The sequence below is a fragment of the Panthera onca genome, chromosome C1 (genome assembly GCF_046562875.1).
Source record: "Panthera onca isolate mPanOnc1 chromosome C1, mPanOnc1 haplotype 2, whole genome shotgun sequence".
NCBI classification, from domain to species: domain Eukaryota; kingdom Metazoa; phylum Chordata; class Mammalia; order Carnivora; family Felidae; genus Panthera; species Panthera onca.
Genome location: NC_138346.1, coordinates 51823579 through 51847514, shown reverse-complemented (window position 1 = coordinate 51847514; position 23936 = coordinate 51823579). Strand labels below are relative to the sequence as shown.

Sequence of the window (23936 nt, the reverse complement as noted above, 5' to 3'; positions counted from 1 at the left end):
CTAAACTGCTAGAGATAGTACACAAATCTCTTACAAACTGTCATATCATACTCCACTAAGTCTTCTATTAGCAGTAGGATCCTCAGGACCCTCTCTTGAGGTTCTGAGGTAAGTATTCCCTTAGAGAAAAAAGGGGAAATGCACAGTTCTCTCTTAAGACCAGGGTTTTTTAACCTCCATACTATTGACACATGGGGGCTGTATAATTCTTTGTCGTGGGGGTTTTTCCTGTAGCAGCATCTCTAGCCTCTACCCATCACCAAATAGTAGCACACTCCCATCAACCAAACCAAAAATGTCTACAAACATTGCCAAATGACCCCAGGGAGGCAAATTGCCTAGTCAAGAGCCACAGAACTAGGCTAACAACCTTCTTCAAATAAATCCCCATTTCTTAATCTCCTTACCACTCTGCTAAGCAGGAGGCTAGGTGATAAGGTTTAGGTGGTGATCAAATACACATTTGGGACTGTTTCTTAACAAGCCCTGAAGAGTGTCTAATAGGTATATCTTATGAGAATGCATGGGCATGTGACACCCATTTTCTCAGAAGGAACTCTTAAATCTGGAAATAATAGGAAAATCCTTACATCAGTAAAAATCGGTACAAGCTTACATCTGTCTCTGATGTTTACAAATCTGTGCCTAAGGGCAATGAGTGTAGGAGGAGAAGAGAAGAGTAGAGAAGAGTAGAGAAGAGTAGAGAAGTAGAGAAGAGACTCTAATGTATTCATTTTTATGACTTAATTGTTTGACTATTTTTTGATATTCAACTATTTGGATTAAAATGTGTATGTTTTTTAGAAAGAATCATAGTCCAGTTAAGTAGCTCTAAGAAAAAAATCTCTTTAAATTTTAATACGATTTTGATTTTGGTTTCATGACTAAGATATGCTAAATTCATGTTTGAGATAAATGAAGGCCAAGAAAGAGGAAAAAAGGAAGAGAGACAAAGAAGATAAAAGGGAAAGGAGGCTAAAACTTACCTTGTTTCATCAATATAAACAGCTTCCAACACAGATGCTGCATATTCAATGTTCTTCTTTAAGTCTACGACGTTAACATCACCTTTTTCCAGCTGCTTCACTAAGCATCTTAGTCTGTTTAAAAAAAAGTAGTCAAAAAAGAGAGAAATAAGAGATTTATTATAATCATATGGAAAACAGTCTAATATTAAATACACAAATCAATTTAAATTATTAACATATCTTTCTAGGTCATCAAATAGAAATATTTTGAGGAGTTTTTTGATATAATTAAGATCAGTTTTTCTCACTTAGACAACTCTTAAAAGTTATATTCACCTCTCAATAATATTAGGGGTGTACACTGTTATTTTAGGTACTATATTTCAAGGACAGTCTTTCTGAAAATTGAAAATAATATAGATATTTCCATAAAAGTATGTTCCCAATATTAGAATTTATTCTATGGCTGCTCTGCTTCTTTAGAGCTGGAACTAAAAAATTATTTAAGGGTACTTTTTTTTTTTACCACTACTGTGGCAATTATTCACGGTATATAGCAATAACAAAAATGAAAGGCAAAAGATCTGAGAAAATACGATTATGATGAGAAAAAAAATCTATGTATGAATGCTTATTATTTTTACTGAAATGATTTTTCACCTGAGGCAAATATGTACAATATTTTCTCTCGCTTTTGTCCATACAATGATGTGTCCCAACTCTCTGAGGAATTTTAAAGCCTGGATCAACTAAGCCATGTCTGGAATCCTGACTCACGGAAACTGTGAGATCATTAATGGTATTGTTTGAAGCCACTAAATTTGGGGATTATTTTTTATGCAGCAATAGATATTTCATGAAGTGAGACAATACAAATTGCTATTATAAGTTTCTAACATTTTTAGAAATTTTTGTGCTTTAATTATAAACCAAGTGTTTCTGAAGATATTACCCTATACTAGGCAGAAAAGGAAAACAAATTCCTTATTCTCTACATTGTATAGATAAAAAATGTGAAGACAATTTATCCATTTTCCCAAGTTGGCAGACAATTTAATTCCATTCCTGAGCAAAAGTATTTCAGAGAGAATGGAGTACATCTACTTTTAGGCATTGTCTTAAAGATAGTGTAGCAGATTTTCTGAAAATTTACTTTGGATGATTTCCAATATCAAGGCTAAGGGTGTAAAGACAAGTTAAAATTTTCAGTAAGGGTTTTGACAAATTATTTCTCCATAGGAAAAAGGCACACCTAGACTAAAACTTCTTATTCAGAAATCTACAAATAATTCTCTTTTGTATCATATGCTTTTATATGGTAAAATATTAGCAGATAACCACATTGCAAAATAAAACTATGTATTAATAAATTAAATATTTCTCATTCATATAGTCAGCAAAACAAAACAAATCAAAGATAACAACTAAAGCAGGCTACTTATGAAAACTAAGCCTGTCTGAATATGATGATAATGGAGTAACACACAGAGATTTTTGTAATGTGTATGACCTATGTACATTATATTTAGTGAAATTGCCTTTTATGTGTGAAAGCAAAAGAAAAGAATTCACAGGTCTGCAGTGACTTAAAAATATATCCCTCATGTATCCTTCTTGTGAAAAGTACCTGGTACAGCTTGGTTGTATTTCATGGTTGTATGACTTAATTTTAAAAGCAGTAAGTACTTCAGATAATTGCTTCTTTTCTTCTGAATAAATAAATAAACTCTATTTTTATTTGAGTTAGCAATCCTCTCCACTAAAAAAATCTACATTTTTTCAAGCTCTCTTAAAGCTAGGTATAGTCATTTTACAGCTTTCTGGCCAAGGAGAGTACGAGGAGGTTGTTAAGACTTTTGGAACAATTATTTTGAAGAAGGCTAACTCAGGTGGAAGGGGGTCTCTTTTATCCTTTCCGGTTCCTTGCTGCCCAAATGCAGTGGAAGTGTCTGAAGATCCAGTAGCCATTCAGAGTCTTGAGGCAATCTGGCAATCGGAAATTACCAGAGAGAATGGCAGACAAGGAAGATGGAAGTGGCCTGAGTCTCAGGCTGGGAATCCACCCTAACGAAGTCACCCACCTCTGAAGTTATTTCGTACGACAAAACAAAAAAGAAATGTTGTGTTTAAGCTACTATTATTTTGAGACTTTTATGTGCAGCTGAGCCCAATCTTAATCAATAAGTCAAATGAATAAGAAATGACTCAGAATTCAAAAATGGCGAAACATCATAGAAAATGAGAGGGGATGCCCCAGGGAAAGTGCCCACAGACAGGTGCACTTCCTCAATCATGACAGCCTGCAGTTGTCCTCAGGGGTATCATCCCATCAGCAGATCAGACCTGATGAAACCTCTGACAGGGAACATGCTCTTTCACAGAGACATCTTGATGTGGTTTAAAAACAAAGTTATGCATTTTGATATTTTAATAGGGGTATAAATCTATACTCTGACACAAGAAATTGCTCTGAAAAAATACTCCAAGAAGGTTTTACCACCTAAAAAATCTAGTTAGATAAGTTTATAAGTATAAAATCATAGTCACATCCACACACACACACACACACACCCCACCCACACACTCCTAAACTCACTATGTTGATCCAAAAGACCGGAAGGAAATATATATTTGGGGGTTACTAGGACTTCTTTCTCTTTTTTTCCCCTGCCTGTATGCACCAAATTTCCTTTAGTGAGTGCAAAGTTCTATTTACATAAAAAGCAAAACTACTGCATTGTAAAAAGACTATTTATAAACAGAACAGCAGGTTAATGGAATAATTTATATAATTATTATTCCAATAGTGAACTTGCTTTTGTATTCAATTTATGCATAGAATAATCCCCAACCATCTCATTTAGGCTATTATTTCATTCTCTTTATAGATAAAAAGGTCAAATGTCTTTATTATTCATTTTCAAATGATCATAATTTCGAAACTAGTAGGTTCTAAAATATTAATGCTTTACCACATATATCTATACAAATTTTTAATTTTTTTAGTGTATTTTGAGAGAGAAAAAGTGTGTGCACAAAAGCGAGGGAGGCGCAGAGTGACAGGGAGAGAGAATCACAAGGAGGCTCTGCGCTGTCAGCACAGAGCCCAATGCAGGGCTCAGTCTCATGAACCGTGAGATTATGACCTGAGCCAAAATCCAGAGTCGGACACTTAACTGACTGAGCCACCTACGCACCCCCAAGTTTTGTATTTTTTTAAAAAAATAACTATATTTACCTAATTACTCAGTCATCCTATGGGTCAATCTCAGAACCAAAACAGGAATCACAGTCATGTGTAAAATGAACAGGTTCTCTTAATTTAGTAAAACATCTTTTTAATAATGATTTGGTTTCGTTCATCAGAGTAAAGAAGCATGGTGAAAAACAGTGTTCTTAATGCTGTTCTTAAGGTCTAGGTATGTTCTTCTGGTTCCAAAAGTTTAGGTTAAGTAGACTTGTTAGATGTTCTAATCTGTGCAGTTTCTGACCCACTAATCTGTGGTTGGAGACTCCACTGGCTACTTTGCTGGGTAGCAAAACGAGTTAACAGCTGTTCTATCAAACATAGACCAGCTATTTATAGGTCAATGATATTGCCAAAAAGGTGTTGAAAACCCCAGTCAGTTAAATAGATATTAAGCATTTATTACCATGCCTGTGGCTCTGTAAATATATACATTTATACATATAAATTATTTTATGTATTTATATACATATATATTAATACATATAAGAATATATATGAATGCATATATAAGAATGCACACACACATGTATAAGACATGGGCACTTGTGTGTGCACCACAGTATCTGTCTTCAAGGTATTTACAATCTCTGGGGGTAGCATGACATATGCACATAATATGGTCAAATGTTGAAATGCATACATTCCCCATTACTTCTTTTACACAACCCTGATTTTACACAACCCTAAGAAAATTGATTTAGTCATTGCTCCTCAAACTTTCTCATATCATCCTAGATTGAAGCTCTTCTTTCTTACAGAAATACCTTTCTCCATATCTCATCTTTTACTGCCTAAATCATGCTTAGTAAATAGGAATATCTTGGGTGCTACCTATATCATAAGTCCTTTGAAGATTACCATCCATTGTGTTCTCTTCCAACTTAGAAACTAAACCACACTTCATTTATTCCTCACTAAAAAAACTGAAATTTCTCTGGCTTCCTTATAATTTCAATTTTGTGTACATGATGTTTTTCTAATTGGTTTCCAATCCAATAAAAAAATGATAAGGACTAAAAGAAGCAGGATAATTGATCCATAATGAGGATAAAAATTAATCAAACTTGGCCCAAATATGACAAAGATGATAGTATTTGAAGGCAAGGATGTTAAAACCATCATTATTAAAACACAATTATGTAAAAAACATTATGCCAATAAATTCAATAATTCAAATAGAATGAACAATTTCCTTAAAAGACACAAACTATCAAATCTCAAAAAGAAATGAGTAAACCAAATTTGCAGTTTAAAGTGTTAACATAAAGAAACTTCAGGCCCATATGACTTCATTGGTGAAATATGAAAAAAATATTAAGGAAAAATAATACCTGTTGTCTTCAAATTTTTCCAGAAAAATCCTATATTCTAATCCTAATCTTATGTCATTCTGAGAAGTCAAAATTGCCCTTATAACAAAACCAGATGAAAACATTAGCAGAAGAAGGAAGAGGAGGAAGGGGAGGAGGATGAACAACCTATCAATAAATATGCCTCATGAACATAAATGTAAACAATCCTTAATACTTTGAGAAATCAAATCCCCCAATATCTAAAAGAATAGTACATCATAAGATTAAAAAATTAATCAATGTAACTCACTACATTAAGAGACTAAATAAGAAAGGAATAGACTAAATAAACAGGAATAGAGAAGAGCTTCCTCACTTGATAAAGGTTACAAAAATCTACAGCTAATGTCATAAGTAAGGTTAAGTGACTGAATGTTTTCTGCCAAACATCACGAATAAGGAAGGGTGTAGTTTCACCACAGCTATTCATCACTGTACTGATGTTTTAGCCAAGGCAATAAGGCGAGAGTAAAAGGCATCCAGATTGGAAAGAAAGCAATGAAACTATTTTTGTTCACAGGCAACATGATTCTCTAAGTAGAAAATATGATATAATATGCCAAAAGTTACTAAAAGTATTAAATTATTTTAACAAGCTTGCAATATAAAAAAGAAAAAGTCAATATCCTTTCTATATGTAGTCATGGGATAATCTGACATTAAAATGAAAAGCAGTATCATTTAAAATAGTACCAAAAAATATGAAATTCTTTGACATAAGTCTGACAAACTGTATGGAAGCCCTATACACTGAAAACTATAAAACACTACTGAAAGGAATAAAAGTAGACCTAAATCAATGAAATGCATGTGTTCATGGATTGAAACACTGAATATTGTTAATGCATAATTTTCCTCAAATGTAACTACAGATTCGATGCAATCCCAATAAATGTCCTAGCAGGTTTTTGTTGTTGTTATATATATTGACATGCTAATTCTAAAATTCATACAGAAATGCAAAGAACCTAGAATAGTCAAAACAAATGTAACAAAAAGAACAAGTTGGAGGACTTACACTATTTCAATACTTGTAAGACTTTAAGACTTATTTTAAATTTTTTAAAATGTTTTGTTTATTTTTGAGAGACAGAGAAAGAGCGTGAGTGGAGGAGGGACAGAGAGAGGGAGACACAGAATCTGAAGCAGGCTCCAGGCTCTGAGCTGTCAACCCAGGACCTGACACGGGGCTCAAACCCGTAAACATGAGACCATGACCTGAGTGGAAGTTGGCTGCTTAATTGACTGAGCCACCAAGCACCCTTTCAAGACTTATTTTAAAGCTACAGTAATCAGTACAGTAAAAATAGCATAATCTGGTACATTATTAGCACCAAGAGAAGTCTGTAGATCAATGGAACAGAATATAACCTAGAAAGACAGCCACAAATATAGAGAATTGATTTTGTAGAAAAGATACAAAGCTAATTTAGTGTAAAAAAGACAGCCTACATAATAAATGGGGCTGGATAAATAGAAATACTTATGTGTAAAAGGAACTTTGATCCATACATGTACCATAGATCTAAATGTATATGCTAAAACTGGGAGCCTAGAAGAAACCATAGGAGAAAATTCTGTCATCTTGAGTCAGCCAAAGATGTCCTGTACACAACACATAAAGCACTATCTATAGAAAAGGTAGTAAGTTAAACTTCATCAATATTAAGAACTTCTGTCCTTCAAAACATTGTTAAAAGAATTAAAAGAAAAGCCATAGACTAGGAGAAAATATTTGCAAATCATATATCTAATAAAGATCTGTATCTAAAACATCCAAAAGAACTTGCAGAACTCAATAATAACAAGACAAACAAACCAATACAAAATTTACAAATGATTTGAACAGACTCTTCACCAAAAAACATATATTCATTGCAAACATGAAAAGATGCTCAAAATTACTAAGTATTAGAAAAAATTCAAATTAAAACAATAATAAGATGCAATCAAACACCTATTAGAATGGCCAAAAGTAAAATAACTGATCATACTAAATATTAGCAAAGATGTAAAGCAACAAAAATTACCATACACTATTGTTGGTAATATAAATAGGTACAATCATTTTGAAAACAGTTTCTTAAAAAGTTAAACATGTATCTACCATATGAATCAGCCACTCTATTCTTTGGTGGAGAGGAAAAGAAACATATGTCTTTTTAGAGACTTGTACACAAATATTCATAGAAGCTTTATTTGTAATAGCCTCCAAATGGAAACAACCCAATAGTACATAGAAAAAACAAACTAGGGCATATCCATCCAAAATTCTACTCAGCAATAAAAGGAATGAACTACTGACATGACTAAATGCCAAATAATTATGCTAGTGAAATAAGATATGTGCATACTGTATGATTCCACTTACACAAAATTTTAGAAAATGCAAATGATCCTTACAATGACAGGAATCAGATCAGTGGTTGCCTGGAATAGAGGAGGAGGAGGGGGTGGGGGGGGGAGGTCAGGGAGGAAAGGGAAGGAAATATTACAAAGAAGCTCAAGGAAACTTTTGAAATTAAGAGAGATGTTCATTTTCCTAATTGTGGTCATGATTTCATAGGTGTATACATATGTCAATTTTTACCAAATTATAAATTAAAAAATGAAATATGTAATCAGTAATTTGAGGTAGAAAAAGGATGTATGCAAAATAGATACTTCTCTTACATATCTTCCTTTTTCACCAATCTTATTAAAATATTAAAGTTCTAATGTATACTAGTAGAGACACAAAAAAAATCAAGCAGCATTACCCTCCTAATGATCTTTTCCTAAAGAGAATGACACTAATCTTTGATAATTCATAAGGCTTATAAATCAGCCTGAATATTATGAACAGATTTTGATCTTAGCTTACCTTACCTTGTAATGATCAGAATACTTAGAAGAAAACAGGAATGAAAATAGAAACACCATCTTTGAACATAACCGATTGGCTTTGCGGTTCAAGAAGTAGTTGTAGAGTAGAAACAATTTCTACCTTTGAACAAAGAATCCTGAGCTGTAGAAAATGATTTTGTGTTTTTATATTCAAATATAGAACTGCCACTTTCCAAATGAAAAAATACTCAATATAAAATGGTGTTGTTTTCATAATCAAGTACTTCAAATACTCTAAACTTACCTTCTAAGATACTGCTACATGACCCAATCTTGCAAAAGAACCACCTGCATAACGAAGATTATTCTCATATTGAAAAATCTTTTGTGTCTATGCAAGTTTTTATTAATTCTAGGATGTAAAATGCCCAGGACATCTCTAATGCCATAGAATCTGAATAATAAAAAAATAAAAGCAATTTAAAAGAGAATTGATAATCATTAAATCCCTATCAACATCCCCATTTGTGACCTGATTGAAATATAAAAGTGAGAAAGATATAGTTCTAAGAACACTGTACTAAGAAGCATGAAAGGTAAAACTAAAAGAGTGTCTCTAGCAGATTTTAACATTAGCACCAAAAGATGGCCACACACAGGAGTGTACAAAAACGCACAAATAGAGGCTATCAACAAAGAAGCTACTATGTAGTTTTCAGTAAGTCCTGTTGCCTCTGATCCCAACATGATAAAAAATTATAATAAGAAGCCATTAAATAATGAAATTGTCTTACCTATTCTGCAGATCAGTGTTCAGGAAATTAAATCCTAACCTTAGTCTAAAAAGCAAGCCTTCTTAGATTTAGATTTAAAGTATTTTTAAGACATTTTCTTTCAGATAGTCAAATGTTAGAGTAATTATAAAGCTCCTGTTACCTTTATTTTATGAGATAAATAATTCCCACAGCAATAGGTGTCATTAAAAACAGTGGGAAAATTTGTATAACAAATATTATCAGCCTTTAAAATAAATTTATATTCTACATTTAAAGGAGAAAACTAATCCCACTAAGGTGGAGAATATATGATGGAAAAGTATTTTGGGTGAGGAGTATTTTTCAAATACAAAAGAATATATAATTATTCTCTCTCTTCTGCCAAAAATCACAATTTAGGTAAACTATTCATCATTCTACCTTAAGTAAACTTTTTCTTACAGAAATGGGCATGCATAATCCCCACTATGTGGAAGAATTCTTTTTAAGTGCAGAGATACAAACACTAGAATAGTTAGAAATGCTTTCAAGATTAATTTTTTCCTCCTTGGAGGCAAAAGAATAGTAAGATCATATTGACTCCACAGAGGGAACCAATCACTTGTGCCTGGTTACTGTTTCCCCTCTGAAATACTAAGGGCTGTATGGACTGCAGGATTTTCTTTAAAGGATATATGTTTAAATAAATATGCAATAATTAAATATATATTTATATACACATATATTTAAACACATATTTAACTATATAAATATATTATAGATTTAAATATATATTTGTATTTATAAAAACATAAATATGTAAAAATATATTTATAAAATATAGTTATTACTTTATATAGTAAATATATTTATTTACCATATAATATATATAAAATAAAAATATGTATTAAACTATTTTATTTAAAAATTAAAAATACTAGGGCGCCTGGGTGGCTCAGTCAGTTAAACATCAGACTTCGGCTCAGGTCATGATCTCATGGTCCATGAGTTCAAGCCCCACATCGGGCTCTATGCTGACAGCACAGAGCCTGGAGCCTGTTTCGGGTTCTGTGTCTCCCTCTCTCTCTGCCCCTTCCCCGCTCACTCTCTCTCTCTCTCTCTCAAAAATAAATAAAGATTAAAAAAATAAAAATAAAACATATTATTATATATATATTTAAATCTATGTGTTGTGAAGAAGAAAAAGTAGTGACCTTCATCTACTATTAAGGTATTTATTTAAACTAGGGAAGAAAGATTAGGAATAAGGTGTACACACCAAAGAACCACTAAGAAAACACATATGCTTTGGAAAACACATATGTAGCACAGAGCTCAGGTAGCCACTCTGTGCTAAATATCTTTCACTTTTCCCTCCAATTGCACTCTACTGGAATGTACACTTCTCCTTGCCCTTAACAGGGGTTGTAAAGAATACATCAGGTGACAATTTGGGTTTCACAAATAGGAAGTATCACAGGAGGTAGAAGAGAGGAAGAAGAATGAAGTCAGAGTATTATTCTTCTCTTCTCTCTGGATGTTGACCCCCTATAGAAAGTCACTTGTCAGGCAGCACTATCCCTTTCCACAGAATTCTCTTGCAAACTTTCTGTCTCCCATCAGGGATAACACATACCTGGAACCCCATGTTACTAGCCCAGAAGTACTGTATTATCCTGGTGGTTCCCTACATGCATCCCACAAATATAAATACTCTCTTTTGTTAACTACCCCTCAAATTACTCATTTTGACTATGTCATCCTTTTTGCCTTACTTGTATCAACCTCCTACAATGCTATCCTCTCAAACCAGAGACTTTCAGATACTTTCAGTACAGTCCTCTGGGAGTGCTGAAAAGACTGTAGAGACAGGGCATTAACATTAGTGAGGGCTCACTCTAATTATATTCACCCTTTTCTGGTATTCATGGAGAGGAGCAACATACTGATGGGACAGCTACTTCAGCTTTCTAGAGTGATCAGCAATCAACTGAGCTCTTCTTCATGGACACTGCACAAAATGCTGAGGGTCAGCTGCTTCATAGGAAATGGAGGAGAACGGATGAGACCAAATTGCCACTTTCACACTGGAACAGCCTGATGCTTAAAAGGGGTGCTATGGGGAATGATTGATGCTAGCTGGGTCAGAGAGCATGTGGTATAATTTTTCAAATTAAAAAAAAGTAGGCAAAAAGGATTTGTGGTTTATATTTAAGCCTGATGGATTAAAAAAAATGCCTTTACTACTGTTCACCAATGAAATACCACTAACATCACATAAAGGGATTGAAAAGGTAAAAGAGCTATGAGGAAAAATAACAGAAAAGATAAGAGCAGAGAAAAGTTCACAACACAGTTTTGGGAAAATTTAACAGTGAGATATGGTGACTGACTTAACAGAAACCAAGAAAGAAAAACAAACCAAGGTACTTTCAAAAGGTGATGACACAGAGAAGCAAGACAATTATTCCTCATAGAACCTTGAAACAGCTTAGGGGATAGGGACACCAAAGATCTTATAATGCAGGGATCTGGCTTCAGGCTCAAAACAGGAGATTGGTTAGAGCTTTCAGATTTATTTTTCCACCCCAACTAGCAGGAAACTATCCTTACCTATACTTACAACAAACATGGAAATGAGACAAGACTGCCAGATTGCAAATAGATTAAATGAAAGTCAGTATGTTGAACGATACCCCAGGTTTCTTTCTACCACCTATTTACAGAATGAAGACTGAGAGATTCATTGTGGGAAAGACTGAAAAGCCCCAGAGAAAGAAAATTTTGGAAACAAACAGTTCACAGCGTGCTCACCCTTCAGTGAAGCTCAGCAGGTGACAAGGCACCACCTAAGCAGAGAGAGAGAGATTCTAATCACTTCTCAGAGCCACACTCTTTAATATTAATAGCCTGTCAACAAGTGAGCAAGCGTGAAAGGAAAACCTCCAACATGAAAGACATGGACAAATATAAATAAAATAAAAAAACTTGGGGAAACCAGAAATAATACAGAGACTAAACAAAACATTGAAAAAAATGAGAAAATAAGAGATTTCTTTGAGAAAAATAAGAGCTTTCATCCATGAAACAAGGACATAACACTACTTTTTAAAAATGTAATGAATGGTATTGAAGGGGCTCTTGGAAATGAATCCAATGATTTATGTAAAAATGTCAACAGAAGGAGGAGAGGAAAAAGTCTAATATCCTATAGTCTAATATCCTATAAAGTAAGCAAAAAGACAGCAAGAGGGAAAATAAAAAAAATAAAGATAAGAAAATTAGAGGCATTTAGTTCAGGAGATCTAATATCTAGTGAACTAAAGTTCTAGACATCAAGGGGCACCTGGGTGGTTCAGTCAGTTAAGTGTCCAACTCTTTTTTTTTTTAATTTTTTTTAATGTTTTATTTATTTTTAAGACAGAGAGAGAGAGCATGAGTGGGGATGGGGCAGAGAGAGAGGGAGACACAGAATCTGAAGCAGGTTCCAGGCTCTGAGCTGTCAGCACAGAGCCCAACACGGGGCTCAAACTCACAAACTGTGAGATCATGACCTGGGCTGCAGTCAGACGCTCAACCGACTGAGCCACCCGGGTGCCCCAAGTGTCCAACTCTTGATTTCGGCTCAGGTCATGATATCATGGTCATGAGATCTAGCCCCTCTTGGGGCTCCATGATGATTGTGTGGAGCCTGCTTAGGATTCACCCTCTCTATCTCTCTTTGCCCCTCCCCGGCTCATGCATTCTCTCTCTCTCTCTCTCTCTCTTTCTCTCTCAAAATAAAAAAATAAACACTTAAAAAATAAATTCTAGACATCAAGGATAGCGGTAATTAGTAACGAAAAAGTCAATTACCCAGAATTAAGAATCTCCATTTTGAAAGGTCCCACCAGAGTCAGTTTCAAGGGCATATGAACTGGTAGTCACATAGGACCTGTGCTTAGAAAGACACCACTCTTGGTTTCGCACTCTGCTGTCACCATCTTGAAATACTTAATTTTTTTAAAATTTTTTTAAACATTTATTTATTTTTGAGACAGAGAGAGACAGAGCACGAACAGGGGTGGGTCAGAGAGAGAGGGAGACATAGAATCCAAAACAGGCTCCAGGCTCTGAGCTGTCAGCACAGAGCCCAACACGGGGCTCAAACTCACAGACCGCGAGATCATGACCCCAGCCCAAGTCGGCCGCTTAACCGACTGAGCCACCCAGGTGCCCCAAAATACTTAATTTTTGAAGAAGGAGACCTACATTTTCATTTTGCACCAGGCCCTGTACATTATGTAGTTGGTCCAGGGTCAACCTAGAATTCTATACTCAGTCAAGCTATCAGTCAAATTTGAATAAAAAATAAAGGCTTTTTCAGACATTAAATGACTCTCAAAATTTGATTTTCCATGCACTCTTTTTCAGGAAGCCACTTGAGAGATGCATTTGACCAAAACAAGAACATAACATGAATCTAATGCAGATGAATGAATAAGGGAAGTGTCTGAATAAGAGATATGTGACCATCCTAGAAACAAACTAGTCTAGATGAAGTAGGAATGCAGAGGAAAGAAAGTGGGAGGAAGTCACCAGGGAAAAAAATTGAACTGATGAACAATGGAACTGACAGGATGTTTGGAACTTTGTTTTGACAGATCAGTGAGCATTCATAAAATTATAAAATATATTTGAAAAATACAACAATTATGAAATCAAGGAGAAAGAAAAAAATTATATGAGATAGGAAAGTCATTTGATTGACGCTTTGATTGACAAGTGAATAATATTTAGAAATCACTGCTTACAAATACAAGTGACTTAAAAACTAAATAAGGAGCAGTATGAAGGAAGTTGGTGAAGTGAATATGTGAGAGCTATTTCCTCAGTTATTATTATGGATGTCAATTGATAAAGTCTGAAATTGATAAATCAAGAAATAGTAAAAGCATATTATTTGGAAATATGCTAAAGAAGGAAGAACTAGAAAGAAATCATTGAAGTTATCTATTTCTGGAAAATTGATTGCTGGGTTTTTAAAATATTTATTTATTTTGAGAGAGAGAGAGTAGGAGAGAGAGAGAGAGTGTAAGCACAAACATGAGTGGGGGAGGAGCAAAGAGGGAGAGAGAGAGAATCTCAAGCAGGCTCAACATTCACCAGGGAGCCTGATGTGGGGCTCAATCTCATGACAAACCATGAGACCATGACCTGAGCCAAAAGCAAGAGGTGCACACTTAACTGACTGAGCCAACCAGGCACCCCAACTGCTGTTTTTTGATAATAATAAAAATAATTTTAATGACATAATCCCCTGTTAAAGTAGAATATTCAGTAGACTGCTCACAACACAAGTGACTGAGCTTAGAATTCAGATCCTTTACTTGATAGTTTCAGAATCACCCACCATGAAAAATGTAAATTACTGACAAATAACAAGATGTTGAAATTCATCTTGAATTCAAAACAGAGAAAGACTGAAAGGGCACAACACATTCTAAACATAAGTTGATGGTTAATGTTAATCTCCAGTTGTTCTAGGCTTTTAGACACACAGTGAAGCCAAGGGAAAGAAAATTATACATGGTTATCACATATACACCTGTTTGTCGCATGTTCCATGCTCATGAACTGAACTAACAGAAAACAGGCCTCTGTGTTTCAGATTTGAGGTAGACACACAAAAGAAAATATATATGTGTATATATACACATATAGAGAGAATTCTCTCAATTCTCTATACTAGTTCTACTACTTCTAGCTCTAAATTCTTTATCCCTTCTTTCCCCAATCATTTTTTTTTCTGCCACGGAAAAAGATTATCTTTTATTTGTGAAAAATATTCTATGATTTTTTTCAATACCAAATAGACAATGCTCATTTGTACTAGCTCTGTACATTTTCTGCTTCGTTGTTGTTATTTTGGTAAGTTATTTAGGTACTTCATCAAAAAGAAATTTTTTTTTTAATTTTTTTTTTAACGTTTATTTATTTTTGAGACAGAGAGAGACAGAGCATGAACGGGGGAGGGGCAGAGAGAGAGGGAGACACAGAATCTGAAACAGGCTCCAGGCTCTGAGCTGTCAGCACAGAGCCCGATGTGGGGCTCGAACCCACGGACCATGAGATCATGACCTGAGCCGAAGTCAGACGCTTAACCGACTGAGCCACCCAGGTGCCCCAAGAAATTTTTGATGTAACTGTAAAGAAGAGAAAGAAAGATATAGGAAGTAGCATAAAGTACGAGAGCACAGTGAACTATAATCGATGAATTTATTATTTTATTGCATATGTATCTAGTTTTGTATATTACAGTATTGCATATGTATAATACAGTTTATTACATATTACATATTTTTTGAAAAATCAGAGAAAGGCATATTGGGTAGTGCTACAAAAGTAAAATTAGAATGTGGTTTAGAGAGAATGAAGAGGCTCTGCATGTAAAGAGCACTACGAAACTGTCATGTCCCTGAAGTAATAAGAGACTGAAAACCAGCAAAGTTGAGTACTGCATTGGCTGAGTAAAGAAAGCTCAGCACCAGTTCCACCAAAAATAACAAAGGTATGTTTAAAAGTGGGTTTACGACATTTGCTCTTAATTAATACAGTACCATGTAACAACAGACTTCAAAAATACACTAGCAGAGAAAGAAAGTAATAATTAAAATAGATTTTTGGTGAAATATGCATTAAAAAACTATGGAAAGAAAGTACAGGTCTACTGCACAGGCATCTGGAACCACAGAAAAGACACAACTGACACAAGTAAGGCTTCCTAGAAGCAGAGAGGGAGAAGGAAATACCCTGGCTTTTCTCTTCCTTCTTACCTATCCTGCAATCTTCTGATGGTATCAGCCACTGGCCAAATCTAGCCAGGTGCCAGTTTACACAGGAACCTGGGAAATCTAGCTGTGATGGACACAGGGCAGAGTGGGAATAAGGTGAGGCACAGACCCAAGGGCAAACAGGCCCTGGAACATAAGACATGGTAACCAGAAAGTGTCAACATTTTTTCTGAGGTTTGTAAATAAGGCAGAAAGGTAGGTGAGATGCCTTCCCTGACCTGTTGGGGCAGGGTAGAACAAGGTTATCTAGAGGATTGAACAACCCAAGGTTTGAAATCCTTTTTTTTTTCTTTTAATTTTTAAAAGTAGCCCAAACACAGTTTAAGTAGATTTGTACAGAGTGGCAAGTACTTGAGAATTAATATAAAAGCTTAAACTTGAAATTACAATGTTCAACTTAATTTCTTTTTTCTTTTTCCAATGCAAACCCGATATTGGCAAATAACAGAGGCTTTTATAGTTTTTTAGAGACTCTCCATAAATTATCTTCTATTAAACAATGACCAGAGTATAATAAAAATAAGGTATGTGGTCACAATTCTTAGAAAGCAGATTGTCGTTTTTAGCTTGGTTTTTATTATATAAATTATATTTATTATCGATATTATTATAAAGGCAATGAATATTCACTATAAACAGGCAGCAGATGAGATTTTCAAAAATAGTCTGTAGCAGGAGGAAAGGAATACCATCCTGTATTTCTTAGCAAGTACAACATAAATCTTTGTGATAAATAGGAACCCACAAAGCATGCCACCACCATAAAATCAGAGGGCTCTCTGAAATATGTAAGGTAGAAAGATTATTCTCTTTTTCCTTTCTTATTTATATAAGGTCCATGCGCCTTTGGGTTTAAGAACTATGCCTGTTTTTCAGTTCCCAGGATAATCTCAGAGTGGAGAAATTTCATCTGCCTTTCATGTTCTCAGAGTCAGAAAGCAATAGTAGATCTCAAAGATCAAATACCCATTTGCTCTCAGTCTTCTTTAGGGTTGGTTCCCTGGGGAGCCAATGACCAATCAAAACAGAGAGATTTTCATTTATGAACTCAACTTTTTAAAAAACTTGCTTTCTTCTTCTTTCCATAGTGAATGCATTTGTAAGAGTATCAATCCTGGTTTCCTACCCTGTATTCTTTTAGTCTTCAAATTTATAGCATCTACCTATTTTAAGAAGAAGATTTTTGTAAGATCTAAAATATGAAGATATTTTTTTTCCTTGATTATTCTTTGGCCTTTACTTTTAAAACATTTTTATTAGAGTAAATCATGCACAGATATCTATCTATCTATCTATCTATCTATCTATCTATCTATCTATCATCTATAAATCCTTTCATAAAAATTAGCAGTTTGGGGCACCTGAGTGGCTCAGTGGGTTGAGCTTCTGACTCTTGATTTTGGCTCAGGTAAGATTGAGCTCCACCTCAGCCCCCTCCACCCCACCCCCTGCACTGAGCATGGAGCCTGCTTAAGACACTCTCTCTCTCTCTCTCTCTCTCTCTCTCTCTCTCTCCCCTTTGGCCCCTCTCTCTCATTCGAGTGTGCTGTCTCTCTCTTAAAAAAGTTAGCATTTTTTTTTTCACCCACTCAATCTCACTCTGTTCTATTTACCAGAGATATCTACTTTAAAATATTTTGGCTGTTTCTTCTGGGACTTTTCTCCATATTTTTAAATGGTATACTTATTTTTTTAATTCTTGACTTAACAATATTAGATATTGCCTATTGGCTTCCTGTTATGATAGATAAGGGTTTAGGTCTTTTATATGTCTGACCGACCATTTTATATTACCCTAAATTCCCAATACTGTTCTATACTACTCTTAATTTAATCAGTAATCAATAGTTACATTTTTAGGATATGTACACAATGCTCATTACATGGCCAAAAAGTATATAAAGATCACATTTCCATTCTTGGAGTTTAAAAAATTTCCTGAAATTATTAAGTACCTCATTTTTTACTACCATTATTTTCTCTATGTCTATTCTATATCCCCCCCCCCCAATCCCATTTACATCTGCCAATATTAATCAACAATTTCCCTCTTTTATTCTGGGGACTTCTGTCTTGTAGCTCTTTAGCTTGTGGCTCAAACATGGATGAGTTACTCTCTAGATCTGAAACATAGCTATCATCCTGTGACATGCTTTGGCCATACTCCGTTATGGTATGGATCCCCTGTTTCTGGATTCTATGACTTCCTCTTTTCTGAATTCTCCCCTGTTTTACTGGAAAGAGCACATTCTATAGTAGTTTCTAAGACCGTGCTCATATGACATAAATCTTTGATGGGAATGCAAGCTGGTGCAGCCACTCTGGAAAACAGTATGGAGGTTCCTCAAAAAACTAAAAATGGAACTACCCTACGACCCAGCAGTTGCACTACTAGGCATTTATCCAAGGGATAGAGGTGTGCTGTTTTGAAAGGACACATGCACCCCCATGTTTATAGCAGCACTATCAACAATAGCCAAAGTATGGAAAAATCCCAAATGTCCATCGAAGGATGAATGGATAAAGAAAATGTGGTATATATATACAATGGAGTATTACTTGGCAATCAAAAAGAATGAAATCTTGCCATTTACAACTATGTAGATGGAACTAGAGGGTATTATGCTAAGTGAAATTAGTCATAGAAAGACAAATATCATATGACTTCACTCATATGAAGACTTTAAGACAGAACAGATGAACATAAGGGAAGGGAAGCAAAAATAATATAAAAACAGGGAGGGGGACAAAACAGACTCATAAATATGGAGAACAAACTGAGGGTTACTGGAGGGGTTGTGGGAGGGGGGATGGGCTAAATGGGTAAGGGGCACTAAGGTATCTACTCCTGAAATCATTGTTGCACTATATGCTAACTAATTTGGATGTAAATTTAAAAAAATTAAAAATAAAACATGTTAAAAATACATAAATAAATCTTTGAATCTGAATGCTAAAAGCCTTTGTTCTTTCTTTCCATTTGATTGATAGTTTGACAGCATATTCTAGATTGAGAAGCATTTTCTTTGAAAATCTGAAAACTTGCCTTTACTTCTTCTGCCAAGGACAGACATGTGCTTGGTCACTCTGTTCCATTCTGACAGTTACTACTATTCCTCCTATCTACATATTTCAAAATTTCATTAAGATAATCTATTCTCTGGGGTGCCTGGGTGGTTCAGTCAGTTAAGCATCCGACTTTGGCTCAGGTCATGATCTCACAGTTTGTGAGTCCGAGCCCTACATAGGGCTCTGTGCTGACAGCTCAGAGCCTGGAGCTTGCTTTGGATTCTGTGTCTCCCTCTCTCTCTGCCCCTTCCCATCTCATGTTCTGTCTCTGTCTCTGTATCTCAAAAACAAATAAACATTAAAAAAAAGATAATCTATTCTCTAATGGCTTCTCTTTTTTTCTCTTTGACTTTGTGGGTTTATAAATTTTTGCTTTTCTACTATCATTTTAGGGAAAGTCTCAAGTTGGAAGGGAAATAGATATATGTGACAATCCACCATCTTTATTCAAAAGTAAGGATTTTCTTTTCTTGCTGCCTAGCTAAATTAGCAAAAAGGATGTTAGTAAAGTGTAGCTAAGATGGAATTTTTTTTGATGAAGTACCTAAATAACAAAATGACAATAATGAAGCAGAAAATTTACAGAGCTAGTACAAATGAGCATTGTCTATTTGGTATTGAAAAAATCATAGAATATTTTCACAAATAAAAGATAATTTTTTTCTGGGCAGAAAAAAAATGGGAAAAGAAGGAATAAAGAATTTAGATTTGGAAGTAGTAGAGATAGTAGAGAGAATTGAGTTTATCTAGAAACTAGAAACTTAGTCTCTTGATTTATATGCAGTTCTATAGTTTTTCTACTTCATTACTCCCTCTAAAATTGTAAAGGCTGCAGGAGACATACTGTAAGGGAATCTGTGTAGTCCAAAATGCATGAGTCATTTTCATTTGCTAACTTTACCATTAATTTTCTGTCTTCATCAGTTACTTTAGCATTTGTATCTCAAGGTGTATACTGTCTCACCTGTGTGATGCTTGTTTTCTTCTACAATTTGCTTTTCAAGGAAACTACTTAAAACAAGCCTGTGGGCATGAAATTTTTAAATGATACCAATAAAGTAGTTAAGTAATGTCAAGAAGCCCCCCTGAGTGCTAACCACATGGACTAGAAGGCAAAATGAGAATTTTAGTAATCAAATGTCCCATGAAAGAGCCAGCTGCTGAGCGGGTGCTTCTGCTACTAAGAAAGGGAAAATTACTATGCACCCTCGATGCACATTATATTCACCTTGGGCTTTAACAACCAAACACTTGAAGAAGCCAGTGGAGTCTGACAAATGTCAGTATAGCCAAAAGATAAGATTGTGAAAACATTATTTTATAACTACCTCTCTCAGTGGCTCCCTTAGACTATTGTGCACTTGATCTGATTCAGCAAGAATCACTGACTGAAGAGGCAAATGTTTCTTTTTTTTTTCATGCAGTAAACAAGCAAACGGTCAATTCAGCTTCTACTACTACAGCTAAATGCTTTTGGGTTAAATATTAAATGTAGTTAGTAGAATTTAGAGAAATAAACCTCAGACTAAAATGTAGAAGAAAAGAAACCAAAGCATTATTAATATAATTTTGTATATTTATTATTGACCATAAAAATTATTCCCCTGGTACCTGTGACTTTCTGTCACCTGAAAGTGTCACATCCAATGCAAACAGGATGTTGGTACCACTTAGTTTAATTTTAAAATGAAAGTCGTAGGCCCATCCAGTTAACTCTGGTGACTCAACTCACTCACTTCCATCACTCATACTGAGGACTTTTAGCCATAATCTTAACCTCTCTTCCACCTCTCCTGTCACATGTCCTCATCCTCTTCTTGCTCCTGAATCTTTCTTCTGATCACTCCCTCTTTGCTGTCTGAGCCTTCCTCCATTACCCAATTCAACCAGGTCTTGCCTGTTCCTTTGCTCCTGAAGGAGATGGTTATTGTCAGGAGAAGTCACTGCATCCTTTATTAAAAACTATTGAGGTATCTTTTACATATAAAAATTATATTATTTAAGATGTACAGCTTAACGGTTTGATATCTATATGCACTGTGAAAAGATCACCATAATTGTGCTAAATAACTTATCCATCACCTTTACACAGTTACCATCCATGTATGTGTGGTGGTGGGGGTGTATTTTAAGATCTATCCTTTAGTGGGGGCACCTGGGTGGCTCAGTCGGTTAAGTGTCTGACTCTTGATTTAGGCTCAGGTCATGATCTCACGGTTCATGAGACTGAGCCCCCACGTCAGGGTCTGTGCTGACAGCACATAGCCTGCTTGGGATTCTCTCTCTCTCTCTCTCTACTCCTCCTCCTCTTGCCCACTAGCATTCACACTCTTTTTCTCTCTCAAAATAAATAAACTTAAAAAAAAGACCTACCCTTTCAGCAAATTCAGATAGCAAATATCCTTTTAGCATATTAAAGTAGATAATATGCCCGGACTTTAACTACCACTCTTCTTTCCTAAGAAAAACTTTCTGTGTAGATGAAATTCACTGCTTTGAACTAATTAACTTCATAGGTATCCTTATGACCATTATATCCCACTTGCTCAGTATAGGCAAGATTACAAAAGTCAAGATTACTTAAGTCAAGATTATAAAAACGGTACAAAAGGATCCATTCTCACTAAATTTCACCTCTCAGTTCCACTGTACACAACACACCCAAGGATCGTAACATTGATGTCCTCTTAACATTCATATCATATCTCGTATCGTAATGTTGGAAGTTTGTGTTAGTTGTGTGTGTAGGTTAAGTGTGTGTGTGTGTGTGTGTGTACATATATATATATATATATATATGTACACACACATATATATTTGTGAACAAACAATTCCAAAAATCAGCATTATTTCCCCACATATATTAAAAATTTAATTGGATTTTTTGTACTTTACAAATGATTAATTCTATCTACAAATGTATAGTCTACATGCATGTCTTTTGGCATAATAAATCTCTTAGTTCTAAATTTTCACTGGTAGTCCAATTCATTCAATAAACTACTTAAGATCTAATTGAAGGTCATAAATATTATATAATCCACACAAAGTGAAATATTCTCAATTTAAAGATGAGGACATTGAGACTTAGAGTTTTAACTAACATGTTCACATCTATACAGTGTAAGAGGCATATCTAAACCAAATCTATATTTCTCAGAAATCCATTCTAGGGGCGCTTGGGTGGCTCAGTCGGTTAAGTGGACGACTTCAGCTCAGGTCATTATTTTGCGGTCCATGAATTTGAGCCCCACGTCAGGCTCTGTGCTGACAGCTCAGAGCCTGGAGCCTGTTCCAGATTCTGTGTCGCCCTCTCTCTGATCCTCCCCCATTCATGCTCTGTCTCTCTCTGTCTCAAAAATAAATAAACATTAAAAAAAAATTAAAAAAAAAAGAAATCCATTCTTATCCCTTCTATACAAACTCTGGTAATAAGACTAAAATCATACTTAGTAAATACTTTAGACATTGATCAATGTCAATAAATAATAGGGAGGAAATATTTTCTTCTTAAATCCTTGAAGTTTAAACTGTCAGCATTTCCAAGGATTAGCAAACCTTATAGAAAAGTAAAAAAAAATCAGACATTTGTCCTGTGTCCACATATGTATAGCCAAGTAAGTCCTATCCTTAGTAGTAAATGGTCACCTATATGGCAGGATTTCAGTGATTCCACTGGAATTAGTCAATCCACAAATATTTCCAAGAGAGTACAACATATTGCTTAAACTGCTATCCTTTGAGGAGTCTACCTTATCAATATGAAGCCAAGGTTTTAGTATGAAGTTTTACACACACACACACACACACACACACACACATACACACACACTTTATAACCCAGTGACATCCTTAATTAAATTATATACAGTATAACTCTTAGATTTGAGAAAATTATAAAACAATATGTGGCCCTGTTTGGGCTTTTGATATTACTTATTTCTGAACTTAAAAAAATCTTTTCAACTGTTAACTCAGAACAAATCATGAGTGACCATTAGTTTACTAAGGAAAGACACAGAATGAAGTTTTTCTGGAAGGAAACAAGGCACATCCGCCCAAAGAATCTTGACCCCAAAACAAAACACACAATGGAGCGTCACTATTACTTAGTTGTTGTTTTTTTTTCTGACAAAAACCTAAAGATTATAAAGTGAAAGTCAGACAAGGGAGAAATTAGTGGTTAGCTAGAATTCCATGGCAACACACCCACAGTTGTGAAAGCATCATGGTTCTTTAAAGATTGCACATTATTAAACTCCATCTTAACATCTTGTTCTAAGGATGATGCAAAATGTCAACGACATCTCAGACCTAGTGTCACTTAAGACTACTGGGCCATTAGAAGTTCAAGGAGGTGGTTCTGTAATAACAAAAAAATTCCTATGATCAAGTACCTGCCCTCTTTTTCTCCTTGGTACAGCTGAATTAGGTGGTAGCTTTCCTGCAGCTAGTGACCTGAGAGCCCTAACCTGTCCTACTGAAGGAGAGCATATGAGTTTAGGAGTTCAAAAGACTGTAAGGTAAGGAGATGACTTATGGGAGAAAACAGAGATGTGCTGCTGGCAACAGGGGTTGAGACCCTATGGAAGCTCCAATTGTCTATGATTTTAAATTCTAGTTTGAGGAGTCTGGGTCTTATGCTACATAAAGGATTTTAGGAAATGGTCATGATAAGAGCAGTTTTTGGTAGGTTTATTTGGCTTAATTCTTAGCTGGAGAGAATCTTATATCCAAAATAATATTTATATAATATTTATACTTACAAGTAAATAGCTGCATTAGAGGATTTTACTTATTGGGAGTTTAGTTAGATGACTAAGAATTATAATACAAAATTAGCACATAAAATCAAATTGAAAAGTCACAAATTTTAAGAATCA

The 23936-nt window shown here is 34.9% G+C and overlaps 1 protein-coding gene across 9 annotated transcripts in view; it reads right to left on the bottom strand.

Moving 5' to 3' along the window:
• PDE1A (phosphodiesterase 1A) overlaps positions 1–23936 on the bottom strand; it is a 327820-nt gene that overhangs the window by 95765 nt on the left and 208119 nt on the right. For all 9 annotated transcript variants that reach the window (XM_078451127.2, XM_078451124.2, XM_078451125.2 and 6 more), the window contains exon 3: positions 987–1100. In XM_078451127.2, coding sequence (XP_078307253.2) covers positions 987–1100 — 114 coding nt within the window. The remainder of the gene's footprint in view (positions 1–986; positions 1101–23936) is intronic.